The 14,800-nt window shown below is 39.5% G+C and overlaps 1 protein-coding gene across 1 annotated transcript in view; it reads left to right on the forward strand.

Moving 5' to 3' along the window:
• LOC126100498 (phosphoglycerate kinase) overlaps nucleotides 1-14,800 on the forward strand; it is a 54,198-nt gene that overhangs the window by 17,884 nt on the left and 21,514 nt on the right. The window contains exons 4-5 of the mRNA XM_049911109.1: nucleotides 6,283-6,482; nucleotides 6,575-6,713. Coding sequence (XP_049767066.1) covers nucleotides 6,283-6,482; nucleotides 6,575-6,713 — 339 coding nt within the window. The remainder of the gene's footprint in view (nucleotides 1-6,282; nucleotides 6,483-6,574; nucleotides 6,714-14,800) is intronic.

The following is a 14,800-nucleotide window of genomic DNA, read 5'->3' on the forward strand; positions in this document are numbered from 1 at the left end:
GCTACGGCAACTCTTAAGCTTTACACCTGCTTTCTGCATTGCGCTCCTGGAAACCTATTTCCCGGCAATGTGGACCCCTGCCCTTCATGGCTCTAAGGGATACTACAGGAACCATAGTAACTATAATTGAGTGTAAGGTGGAGTTTGCATCTATGTCCTGAACTTGGTATGCAGTGAACCTGTGCCCTTTCAAACCTCTCTTGAAGCTGTGACTGTCAGGATAAGGACGACACAGGAAATAACTGTCTGCAGTGTATATCTTCCTCCAGATGTTGCAGTACCCCTAATGTATATCTTGGTGCAGTACCCCTGAACACATTGGCTGCACTGATTAACTCCCTAAACCTTTCCTACTTTTGGGAGATTTGATCGCCCATAACTCCTTGTGGGGTGGCACTGTGCTTACTGGCCGAGGCAGATATGTCTAAAATTTACTGTCACAACTCGACATCTGCCCCTTAAATACAGGTGCCCCCAAACATTACAGTATGGCACATGGCACATGTTCGGCCGTTGATCTCTCGGTTTGAAGTCCTGGCCTTCTCCCATCTGTCCATTGGAGAGCACTACAAACTCCTGATACCAAATGCAAACCATCACACTGCCATCTGCACATCCATTCTTCTTATGCAACTTTTTTGCTTCACATGTGGCATAGGTTCAAAGGCTTCAGAAATTTTTGTGCGCTTCATAAAGATGATTCAAGAGAGCTGCGGCAGTAGCTTGCGAACTGTGGTTTTTCAGATTGCAATCTCTGTAAAGGCTACGTTGTGATGTCCAGTAGCTGGTCGGAAAAGAATCACACTTATAGCATGTTTGTCTGCTACCATATTGTTGTGCACAATGAACAATACATGCCTATTTGTACAAGTGGAAACATTCGAACAAAAGCAAAATGATTCAGTTTTCGCTCAGGCATGTGACTTCATTGTTTTCAGTGAGAGAAATAGGATACACAGGTGAATGTGAGAGGGAAGCATTTACAGACAAGTACATATAGGTATTGCCCTGCAACATGAAATAATCTCCACCCACACTGGCAACCCATGGGCAATATGTTGGCAACTACTTTGAACATCAGCAATGTTGCCCAGCTATCCTGCAGAAGTGCTGTCTATTGGAGCCACATTGCAGCATTGTTGGCAGGATCACTATTACTGCAAAATACTGCCATAAAATATAGTTCATCTAAATGCACCTTTGATTTAATAGCCAGGGTGCAACAGACCTTAATGTTGAATATCTAATGTGCCCACTATGATACTGCACAATAGTCATCCTATTGTAAAATCTGCTCAGTACTGTGTACTGCTGACCCATCAGTGATTAAGTACAATCAGTGAAATGAAGAGTGACATCTGAGGGAGTAAGCAAGTTATTTTATCAGCTAATTGACAAATACTGCTGGCACTATGTAAATGAAAGGCCACAGAGAAATTTGTATAATGAATGTGCTTAATTATGTCATTGAAAAGATTCTGGAGCATAGTAGCAGATGCTTGATAGTGATGTCATTTAGATGAGGTGGTTGTCAGTAATGCATCTGAATTTTGGAGAGGAGAGATTGAGCCAAAAGCATTGCTTGGCTCTTGGCATCCACCTATTCCCAGTGTAAAAGTTTTTTTACAAACTAGGTTCTTGCTTTTCCTGCCTTGGTGCTCTTCTGTTTCATACTTCAGTTTTCGGACTTTGTCACTGGTTTGATACAGTATATATTTTTATCTCTTTGATTTTGGCTTCGTTTCAAATCTTTTCTTTCTATAGCCTTGAGTTAATGTTTGCAGTCTAATTTTTTTCCATTACCTGCCATGATGTTTGAGCTACAAATTTTCAGTTCGTGCGTCGAAATTAGTGTTTCTGCTGTTACAGATTATTAATAGTTCTGAGCCATAACAAAAACACTTAAGCTATGCTGGATGGCTTCCACAGCCACTTGGCCTATGGTGTATTCTTTTCTTTGGCAGTTACTTCTTATTTGTCTTTCCTTCTACTGGAATAACTGTCTTGAAAATTCCAAAACATCATGTTTATTATGTTTTCTGTTTGTTTCTGTCTGCCTTTTCTCTCTTATGAGAGTTGTAAAGTGCTCTTAATATTATGAGAATGCAGGCTTTCTCAGTGAATCTTGGTGCTAAAGTATCGATTTGACAGCCGAGTCAATATGTCATTCTGTGGCAACCTTTAAGCAAGTTTCTTACTTCCCATCTTCAGGCAAGGTATTGGGTTCATGTCTCATCTGCATCTTCATATCTGCTGGACCACGGGCTTCTCTCCATCCTCAGTGCTGGTTGGGCAATCAAATGCATGCAGAATCGGCACTGCAGCACGTGATTTTTTTTGGGGGGGGGGGGGGGTTGCGGGTGGCGTTTCCCAGTATCTCATGTTGGTTTGGCCTGTTTATTCCATCAGTTGCCACTGTCATGCCTCCATCAGTGCACTCTCCTCATATTCTTGCTAATGTTGTGTCCCATGCGGTGCCGAGTTGGAAGCCACTATCCCGGTTGACCAAGTTATCGTTGACTCGTATCTCCACCACCTCTTTATAGTCCCAGAAACCTTTCTCTTTACATAGCATCTTGGTTTTTTGAAATTGAAATGTGCGTTCTTCTCTGAGGCTGCGCTCTGCTATCGCAGATTTTTCCTTTTGTCTGCGGATAGCGCTTCTCACATGTTTGAAGATGCGTTGTGTGATGCAACACTGTGTCTGTCTGATATATTGTTTTCCACATTCACAAGAGATGCTGTAAACACCCAGTGTTCTTAGACCGAAGTTGTCCTTCATTGAGTCCAGCATATTGCTGACTTTTTATCTTGTTCTTCTCCAGTATCCTGGTAATCTTTGCTGTGGGCGGCCCTGCACACTGGAGGAACTCCAAGCCCTTGAAGGTCCTTCTTGAGAGCGTGTCTAATCTGTGTTTCAGTAGCCATTCTTCTGGAAGATTTTCTTCAGGTGCTGCATCTCAATAGGTAGACTGTCCTTTTCGCACATGTCATGAGTTCTGCGGACAAGGGTAGTGAGAATAGGTTTCCATTTTGTTGGGTGATGGTAGCTGTTGGCATTGAGGAAGGTCCGTGTGTGCGTGCGCGCTTTTGTAGATGTGTCCTGGTGTGCCATCTGTTTTCTTTTTTATTAGAACATCGAGGAAGGATAGGCACCCATTTTCTTCTAATTCCATTGTGAACGTGATATTCTTGTGTATGTTGTTCAGATGGTCGAGAAGTTCGAAGTTCTTTTGGGGTGTCCTCGCCATGTGGCCAGACTGCAAATGTCTCGTCCACTGACCAATAAGACCTTGGGTTTAAGGCATGCTGTTTCCTAAACGATATCCTCGAAGTACTTCATGTACAGGTTCGTGATACATGGTGCCAGTGGGGATCCCATAGTGACTCTATCCACCTATTGGTAAAACTTGCACTCAGATTGGAAATACTTGGTTGTGAGTGCGTGGCTGAATAATTCCACTCTGTCTTCATCAAAATTATTCTCAAGCAGTTTCAAGGAGTCCTCTAACAGTACCCTCGTGAAGAAGGATGTGACGCCAAAGATGACCGTAATATCATTTTTGTAAAGACACCACTCCTTGAGTGTCTTAACAAGCTCTGTGGAATTCTGGATGTGGTGGGGACATTTACCCACGACACAAGAGGCTTGAATAGTTGTGCCAGGTATTTGGCTATACCATAGGTAGGAGAATTAATTAGTCTACTATCAGGTGTAGTGGTACCTCCCTCTTTTGTATCTTGGGGAGCCCATATAACTGTTTTGGAATCGGAGAACAGCTGTGACTAGAAAGACCATTGGTCTTCTCAACAACTCATGTCTGAACCAGGACCTGGTAAAAAGGCTTTACCCCAGAGCTCTGGTTCCACCAGTTATATTTGCTCCCCAGATACACAAGAGTGGAGGTACCGCTACCTCTGTTGGTATACACAATAAATTCTCTTACCTATGGTACAGCCAAACATCTGACACAACTACTCAAGCCCTCATGCGTAAATGTCTCCACCACATCCAGAATTCCATGGAGATTGTTAAGACACTCAAGGAGTGGCTTCTTGACAAAAATGCAGTTTTGACGTCACATCTCTCTCGACAGGGGTACCGCTAGAGGACTTGTTGAAACTACTTGGGAATCATTTTGATGAAGACACAGTGGAATTATTTCGCCATGTGCTCACAACCACATATTTCCAATGTGGGGGCAAGTTTTACCAACACGTGGATGGAGTTGCTGTGGGATCCCCTCTGGCACCATGTATCGCCAATCTGTATATGGAATACTTCGAGGAATTTGCCTTGGAAAAAGCACATCTTAAACCCAAGGTCTTTTATCGGTACATGGATGATACTTTCACAGTTTGGCTGCTTGGCTAGGACACCTAAAAGAGCTTCTCAACCATCTGAATAGCATACATTAGAGCATTAAGTTCACAATGGAATTAGAAGAAAATGTGTGCTTACCTTTCCTTGATGTCCTAATAAAGAAGAAAACAGACGGCACTCAGGGACACTTGATCTACACACATGGACTTGTACCTCAACACCAACAACTACTATCACCCAGCAAAGTGGAAATCTGTGCCCACTACCCTTGTTCACAGAGCTCATGACATATGCTACAAGGACAGTCTACCTACTGAGATACAGTACCTGAAGCAAACCTTCCAGAGGAATGGCTACACTGAAACTCAGATTAGACGCGCTCTCAAGATGTGCAAGGAGGACCTTCAGGAAGAAAAGGACAACAAGGGCCTGGTGTTCCTCCAGCATGCAGGGCCACAATGCCACAGATTACCAGGATACTGAAGAACAAGATCAAAACCATCTCCCATCCTCCAGCAAAAACCAGGAATATGCTGGGCTCAATGAAGGGCAGCTTGGATCTAAGAACACTGTGTGTCTATGGCATCTCCTGTGAATGTGGAAAACAATATATTGGACACATGCAGCATTGCACTATACAATGCATTTCTGCACCTCTGAGAAGCATTATCCTCAGACAAAAAGAAAAATCCATGGTAGTGGAGCACAACCTCACTGAAGAACATAAGTTACAATTTGAACAAAGATGCTGTGTAGAGCAAAAGATTTCTGGGACTCTGTTATTAAAGAGGCAGTGGAGGTGTGTGTTAATAACCTGGTCAACCGGGATGGTGGCTTCCAACTCAGCACCAAGTGAGACACAAAATTACCAACAATACGACAAGAGCCTGCTGATGGAGGCAGGATGGTGGTGGCTGATGGAACAAACAGGCTGCACTGAGACGAGTCGCCAGGACCCAGCGATTGTGGCTGCCCCGCACCACAGATTCCACTCGCGCCTGATTAACCTGGCTGGTACCAAGGATGCAGAGAAGCCCATTGTCTGGCAGATATAAAGACCCAGATGAGACGTGAACCCCACGAACCCCACACTTCGCCTGAAGATAAGTAAGAAACATGCTAAAACATTGCTGGAGAATGATGCATTGACTCAGCTGTCAACCTGAGATTATTTTGTCATTGCTCTTAATGTATTTCATGTGGAAGTCTATTTAGTGAATGGAGACACACGTTTGGAATGAATATTTTCATCTTGAAAAACAGAGCTGAGCTGACCACTGTTTCACTGAATAAGATATTGATCACAATGTAATAAGTGTTGTCTGATTCTGTTATTTTGTCTGGTCTCACATTTCATTACCTGGTGACATAAACATGATGTAATGTGCATTATGCACTAATTTAACTAAGAAAATACCTGCAGAAAATGGCATTTGCTGTGACATAAACTCATTGTATTGTTACTTCACAACCTTATTAGTATGTGGCAACATTGCGTGGTTTCAGTACACTCACATTATGTGTGTCAATGCTGCACAGATAGTGGTTGACTTTTTTAATATTTTTATTTATTATTTTTTAAATATTTTTATTAATTATTTTTTAATATTTTTATGTATTTATTTTTTTCCCAGGAACATTAGTTGTAACTAAGTAGAGCAGCTAAGATCTCCGTAACTTCACTCTATGCAGTACAGCATATGATTGTAGTTTACCTGCCCTTTATAATTGAAAATTGTGTGTCATTGGTGCCATTGCATTCTGTTACAACATTTAGAAATGCTACTAATTGCAGCATATTTTGTGAAACAATATCTTGAGATAAGAAAACTATGCTACTGCATTTTAGCGACAGTGTCCTGACTGGAGGTTTATTTTATTATTGTGTTGGTAGATTGACTTGTTTCATGAATAAATCTTTTGATTGGAGTAATAATGATGTAATTGTTTGTTTGCAGATCAAAGCCTCCCCAGAAGATGTTGCAAAGTTCAGAGAATCTTTGAGGAAACTGGGTGATGTTTATGTAAATGATGCATTTGGAACAGCACACAGAGCGCACAGTTCTATGATGGGAGAAGGGTTCGATCAGAGAGCATCTGGCTTTCTGTTGAAGAAAGAGCTGGCGTACTTTGCTAAAGCCCTCGATAACCCAGAACGGTAACTGAAATCTGTGATTCACAAATGGTTTTTAAATATTTACTCATAGTTGAAATTGACGAGTGTGCTTCTACATAGTTTTTCAATTTCAGCCCCTTCTTAGCAATTCTGGGAGGTGCAAAGGTAGCAGACAAAATCCAACTAATAGAAAATTTGCTTGATAAAGTAAATGAGATGATAATTGGAGGTGGTATGGCTTACACATTCCTGAAAGTCTTGAAGGGAATGCAGGTAATAATGTTGATCATTTCGATTGTCACAGTAAGGCCAAAATGTAAAATACTACTCTCTTACTTTGTGTTTGTGCAGTTTTCTATCTTAGCTACAACAGATTCTTTGCTCAGAGCACTTTGGCTCATTATATTGTGTCTGTTCTTTGTAATACAATATAGTAAACTGTCTGCAATAGTGTGATAGACTAGAATGTCCTAGAATATTATGAGGAGAAAAACTACTTCAACATGAAGTTTCTAGAAGAAAGTAAATTCCTAATTTTGCCATCAGCAACTCAGTATTCAAAGTCAGTGATGTACCCAAGACAGTAATGAGTGTATAGCATATTAAGTAAATGAAATCAAATGAGCAAAGTGAGAGTGCAATAGAAAAATTACGTATGTTTTTCTAACTGTTACGTGACAGATATGTTGTTCAAATTCCATTATAATTTATTTCTGGATTCTCTTATCAATGTTGAGATGGATCCTCTGATCATTAGTATTCCAAAAAGGCCCTTTGAGACACATTTTTTGCTGGAGTCAAACCTTTATATATGAAAATTAAACTTCATCTACACAGTTCAGTGAATATTATCCAAATTAAGTTTGTTCTACAAGAACTCTGTTATCATGATTTCTAACACACAGCTACAGTACTTTACAAACATCAATTGCAAGACTCCCATCTGTTGGCTATGACTGACTAACACAGTATACACAGTGTCACACTTTGTTTCGTTAGTTTGTCCATGTTTTGATGATGCTGATTCTGCAACTGTTGTTCAATTAACGAAAAGCCAGTCCAGTTATTTAAATAGTGCTTTATTAAGTACACAACCAGTTTTGACCTTCATGTTAGGCTATTTCGATGAACCCTCTGCCAGTCACTTAAATGTGATTTGCAGTTTATCCATGTAGATATTATCAAGTGTATCTAAAACTGCCAAATGTTATATAATATGATGGGTCTGTAGATGCTTCTTGTATAATAGGATATGTGATAGTACTTACATATGTACACTCAGTTCAGAAAGAATAAACAACTTACATTATTCTGTAGAGAAGCTACATAAAATGATAAAAACAGTAAATCGAGTGGATTTAAAAATGTTTCATGCCTAATGAGATCACAAGAAAAATGGGCATGTTGTAATTATAAAAACTGTACAGTCAGATACATTAAAACTGTTAACATGCTTTAGCTTAAAAAGAGTTAAATACTGGCACGTTTCAGAATTGTAAGTGTGTATTTTTCAAATAAAAAGCTGAAAGTAATTATTTGGAATTAATAAAAATGTAATATAGTTGCAGTGAACTAGGTATCAAAGTCGAGCGTAAAGGTATGATCTCTAATGAGTAAAATTTAAACCACCAGTAACTGTTGTGGGCTGTAGTCCAGTCCAATAGTTAATGTTACAGACAAACCTAACAACTTTTTTGGGAAAAATAACTCAATGAAGTACTAAAACATAATTATACCTTCCAAAACAGTTACTCTGTACAAACAACTAAGAACTTACAGAAACAATTACACACATTTGTGTAACTGCTAACACTCTGTATAGGAAGAATTCATGCTAATATTTCTGTGAACAAACAATAACTTACTAAAACTAGTTTGCTGATGCACAAGACACTTTCTGTGGGACAATCATAGAAATTACAGAGTTATTTGAAATCATACTACAGTACTAATCACGCTACAGTACTATTACTTTGTTTTGAGACAAGATCTTCCTTCAAAAGATGCATTAGATGTGGGATCTCTGTTGGCAGGTATACTGGCAAATATTTTTGTCAACAATGCTGAAATTAACACTTGTATAGTGTGCTACTTATGTGTTGATGACATTCTTGTCTTAGTCCATGGCTCATAAGAAATTGACCAATTCGCAAATGCATTTAGTCAAATGCACAATCATATTACTTTCACGGTCGAGCACCAGTGAAAAAACACTAATCATTTCCTAGATCTTTCCGTCACTGACTGAACGCAGACATGTTTTTAGCATTTATCATAAACCTTTATCTCCTGATGCTGTTATTCCAGCTGCATCTTGTCGTATTGCTCAATATAAAATGGCCTTTTTTCATTCAGCAATCAACAGACTGCTTAAATTGCCTCTACATACCAAGGAAGTTGAATTAATTTGGCTGGTTGCAAAATATAGCACAGAATAATGGCTATTGTAGCATGGTTGTTAATAAATGTAAAATTTGACTAGTGTAGAAATGAATCAGTTGATAAAAAATGAGGTATTACATTAAAACAAATTGTATTGTTGCTCTTCAGTGACCAGGTCTCATAAAGACTAAGTAATTTAATATATATATATATATATATATATATATATATATATAAAAAGAAAGATGATGAGACTTACCAAACAAAAGCGCTGGCAGGTCGATAGACACACAAACATACACACAAAATCTAGCTTTCGCAACCAATGATGCTGATTCTGCAACTGTTGTTCAATTAACGAAAAGCCAGTCCAGTTATTTAAATAGTGCTTTATTAAGTACACAACCAGTTTGTTATATATATATATATAATAGAGGGAAACATTCCACGTCGGAAAAATATATCTAAAAAGAAAGATGATGAGACTTACCAAACAAAAGCGCTGGCAGGTCGATAGAGACACAAACATACACACAAAATTCTAGCTTTCGCAACCAGCGGTTGCCTCGTCAGGAAAGAGGGAAGGAGAAGGAAAGACAAAAGGATATGGGTTTTAAGGGAGAGGGTAAGGAGTCATTCCAATCCCGGGAGCGGAAAGACTTATCTTAGGGGGAAAAAAGGACAGGTATATATACACACACACACACACACACACACATATCCATTCACACATACAAGACACAAGCAGACAATGTACAAATTACGCACAAATCTCAACTGTCACTTTTATGCCTTTTAATACACGTCATTAACACATGTGGTGTATACCAAAATAGTAGCAGTGTACAAAATTCACTGCTGTGACTCTAAGGCAATTTACATCAGGCATACTGGAAGAAATTTCAAAATGTGATATGAGGAACAGGTGGCACTAAAAAGAAAAACATAGGAAGTAAATGCATGTTTGCAGCTCACCTTATACAAAATAGTCACAAGGTACACTGTATATATATATATATATATATATATATATATATATTAGAGGGAAACATTCCACGTGGGAAAAATGTATTTAAAAAGAAAGATGATGAGACTTACCAAACAAAAGCGCTGGCAGGTCGATAGACACACAAACAAACACAAACATACACACAAAAATCTAGCTTTCGCAACCAACGGTTGCCTCGTCAGGAAAGAGGGAAGGAGAAGGGAAGACAAAAGGATATGGGTTTTAAGGGAGAGGGTAAGGAGTCATTCCAATCCCGGGAGCGGAAAGACTTACCTTAGGGGGAAAAAAGGACAGGTATACACTCGCACACACACACATATCGATCCGCATATACACAGACACAAGCAGACTCATCTTTCTTTTTATATATATATATATATATATATATATATATACGGTTATAATAGAAGGAAACATTCCACGAAGGAAAAATATATTTAAAAACAAAGATGATGTGACTTACCAAATGAAAGTGCTGGCAGGTCGACCTGCCAGCACTTTCATTTGGTAAGTCACATCATCTTTGTTTTTATATATATATATATATATATATATATATATATATATATATATATATATATATATATATATATATATATATATATATATATATATATATATATATATCCTTTCGTCTTTCCCTCTCCTTCCCTCTTTCCTGATGAGGCAACAGTTTGTTGCGAAAGCTTGAATTTTGTGTGTATGTTTGTGTTCGTTTGTGTGTCTGTCGACCTGCCAGCACTTTCATTTGGTAAGTCACATCTACTTTGTTTTTATATATATATATTAAAAAAAAAAAAACTCTTGTAATCCTTCATACAGGGAAGAGGGAGAAATTTACACTCACCTGAAAAAAGCCAAGAAAAAGATGCTTAATGAGCAGTGCACATTAAAGAGCATCAATTTCTTAGATATCTTCCACCCAGTTACTGACAACTTCCTTTAAAGATTTTGTACTTGACTTGTGGTCCTTGTTCATTGCAACTATTTTACACTTTCATTAATCCCAAATAATTGTTTCAGCACTTTATTTGGAAAAATATGCAATTGTGAAACATGTCAAAATATAATACTTTTTAAGCTAAATCATGTTAACAGTTTTAATGTATCAAGTTGTACAGTTTTCATAATTACGATATACCCATTTTTCTCATGACATTTGGTGTGAAACTTTCCGAAATCCGCTTGACTTTTACTGTTTTTATCATTTGACATTGCTTTCCTGCAACAAAATGTAAGTTGTCTATTATTTCTGATGATGTACTGTACGACTGAGCAACCAGGACATTATGACCATTGAACTACTATTGATATAAATCCCTCCAGTTGATGGCAGCAGTGTCACCTGGCAAGGAATGGCTGCTAGTCAGACACACACACAATGCCTGTAGTATCAGTGAGTGTGCTCTCTGTGTGTAGAATAGGGAAGGCGCTTGATCTATGAGAGTATGACTGAGGGCAGATTTTGGTGGCCCAAAGGCTTGGCATGGCATTTCAGAAGCTACATGACTTTTGGATGTTCAAGGAGTGCTGCGGTGAGTGCCTTAACATGTGCCGAAACTAAGGTGAAACCACATCCAGATGTTGTGGGATTGGGCAGCCACCTCTCATTACAGATGCTAGACAGGCTGCAAACTTTGGTGGAATTAACATCAGCCTTCAATGGTGGGCAGAGTAAAAGTGTGTCTAAACACACAGTGCACCAAACACTGTAACAATGGACTTCTGCAGCTGACTACCCATGCATGTGCCAATGTTAACACCACGACATCGATAACTATGACTGAAATGGGCACGTGACCATTGACACTGGACAGCGTGTTGCATAGTCTGATGAATCCCGATACATTCATCATCATGCCATTGGGAGATGACGAATCTGTCATCTTCAAGGGGAACAGCTCCTCGATACATATACTGCTGGACAGAGACAAGCTGGCGGCAGCTCCATTATGCTCTGGGGCACATTCGTGTAGGCATCCATGGGTCTGATGGAGCTCGTGCAAGATACCACGATGGCAAGTAGTATTGTACATCGGTTGCAGACCACGGACACTCTGTCATAATGATGATGTTTCCAGACAGTAGTGGCATTATTCAACAAAATAGTGCACCATGTCACGTGGCCAGTAGTATGAGTGGTTCAAGGAACACAGTGGTGAGTTCAAATTGATGTGCTGAGTACCCAGCTTGCCAGATTTGAACCTGATCAAACACATCTGGGATGTGACTGAATGTGGCATCAGAGCTCATCACCCCACTCCCAATAATTTACAGGAATTAGATGACTTGTGTGTGCAGATTTGTGTATAAGTATTCTCTCTCATCCCCTGTTAAAAAATATCTATATCCCCATGACAGTATTTATTAACATTTTATAAGTTTCAGATACACATAATAATGGCCTGATACAAAGGTTGAAACCAGTTAATGTACTTAACAAAGTTCTATACATTTTGTTTTGTGCTCCATTATTCTTTCAATGTATGGACCATAACAGTCCAGTTGAACAGGAAAGCAAAGGAAATGTTAAGGATCTTTAGACGTTACTATATCTTACTATATTATATGCCAAAGTTTGCTCTCAAGGATTACACACGCAGCTGAATTTTTACTAGCAAAATACGTTGACTTTTATTAAATTTCAGTTATGTTTTATGAAATTAGTTGTCAGTTACTGTCTTGTTTTAAAAATGGTTCAAATGGCTCTGAGCACTATGGGACTCAACTTCTGAGGTCATTAGTCCCCTAGAACTTAGAACTAGTTAAACCTAACTAACCTAAGGACATCACACACATCCATGCCCTAGGCAGGATTCGAACCTGCGACCGTAGCGATCTCGCGGTTCCAGACTGCAGGGCCTAGAACTGCACGGCCACTTCGGCCGGCTGTCTTGTTTCAGAAAGTGATAATTTTAGTTTGACTCTGTAGACATTGATGTGATCAGTTTCATAAATATGTTTTGAACTTTATTGTAGTAATTACAATAGCTCAAAATAAATATTTAAAGTTCATTCAGTTTCCCATTTTTGAATAAAATGTGGAAAAATTGACAAATCTTCATTGCAAAACAGATTTTGATTGACAGTATCACTCACACATGAAATAATAAAGACCTCACATCTCAGCTACTGTAGTGAACCAACCAGTACTGCATGTTACAAAAAGCTGTATCAAACTGTCAAATATTCCTGATACAATATTATGAAAAGGATAGTTGCTGCCCACCATATAGCAGAGATGCTGAATCGCAGATAGGCACAACAAAAAGACTGTCACAAAATGAGCTTTCAGTTAACAAGGCCTTTGTCGCCACACGTAATGCTTTATGAGTGGAATTCTGTCAGCATCCTGATATATCTACATCTACATGATTACTCTGCTATCCACAATAAAGAGCCTGGCAGAGGGTTGAATGAACAACCTTCCAGCTGTCTCTCTACCATTCCACTCTTGAACAACACTTGGGAAAAATGAGCACTTAAATTTTTCTGTGGAAGCCATGATTTCTCTTATTTTATCGTGATGATCATTTCTTCCCTATGTAGGTGGGTGCCAAAAAAATGTTTTCGCAATCGGAGGAGAAAACTGGTGATTGAAATTTCATGAGAAGATCACGTCGCAACGAAAGACGCCTTTGTTTTAAAGATTGCCTCTCCAATTCACGTATCATGTCTGTGACACTATCTCCCCTATTTCATGATAATAAAAAACGAGCTGCCCTTCTTTGTACTTTTTCGATGTCATCCATCAGTCCCACCTGATGCGGATCCCACACCGCTCAGCAATACTCCAGAATAGGGCGGACAAGCGTGGTGTAAGCAGTTTCTTTAGTAGACCTGTTGCACCTTCTAAGTGTTCTGCCAATGAATCGCAGTCTTCAGTTTGCTCTACCCACAATATTATCTATGTGATCGTTCCAATTTAGGTTAATGTGCTACAATTATTAAAACATGATACTGAAAAAAAAACTAAGAGAAGGGAAAAAAAGGCCTACGTAGTCTGCTAGCTTTTGGACGGATCTTCTCCAAAGCTATAAAAGGTTGCAATTGTGTGGGATAGGGCAGTGCCACCAGTGAGCTCATTTTGTCCGCAGGTAAGGGGAGGTCTGCAGAGCACTCACTGACAAGGAGTAGATTAATGGATTGGAAAGGAAAAGGGGGGGGGGGTTGCACCTACAACAGAAGGAAAGGGAGACTGTGAAGATGTGGTTAGGAGTGTAGGATGAGTGAAATTAGGGTAATCATGAGCCAAGTTGGCACAGATTGAGGCCAGGAGGATTACAGAACCAAATGGTGTTTTGCAACAGTAAGTCCTATCTACAGAATTCAGAGAAGTTGGGTGTTGATGAGTGGGCTTTATACTAGGTCCAGGTTGTGAAGCAGCCATTGAAATTGAGCCTGGTGTTCTCAACACCATGTTCAGCAACTGGGTTGCTAAGTGTTGGTGAGTTTGATGGTGGCCCTTCGTTCAGGTTGTCAGCTGCTTGGTGGTGATGCCCACATAAAATCCTGTGCACAATTGACAGAGTAGCTGGTATGACATGACTGCTTTCAAGTATGGCCCTACCTCTGGTAGAATAGGATAATCCTGTCACAAGGCTGGAGGAGGATATAGTGGGTGGGCAGGTGGATCAGACATATCTTGCTCTTGGGCCTTCCACAGAGGTTTCAACCACTGGGAAGAGATTCATAGTGGGTATGGCATAAGCATGGACAAGGATGTTGCATAGATTAGGTGGGCAGTGGATTACCACTTTCAGAGGGGTAGGAAGGACTGTGAATTGGATGTTCTTTCTGGACATGATGACACAGTGAAAGCTCTGGCAAAAGATATGATCCAGTTGTTATAGGCTGGTAAGATACTTTACAGAGTGCTCTTTCACAGCAGGTTTCTGGGGGTTGCTATAGGATAATGGCTGCAGGAAGTCATCTGCAGACTAGGTTTGAGGTATCATCCTTGGCTATG

Source organism: Schistocerca cancellata, chromosome 9 (genome assembly GCF_023864275.1).
Source record: "Schistocerca cancellata isolate TAMUIC-IGC-003103 chromosome 9, iqSchCanc2.1, whole genome shotgun sequence".
Classification (NCBI taxonomy): domain Eukaryota; kingdom Metazoa; phylum Arthropoda; class Insecta; order Orthoptera; family Acrididae; genus Schistocerca; species Schistocerca cancellata.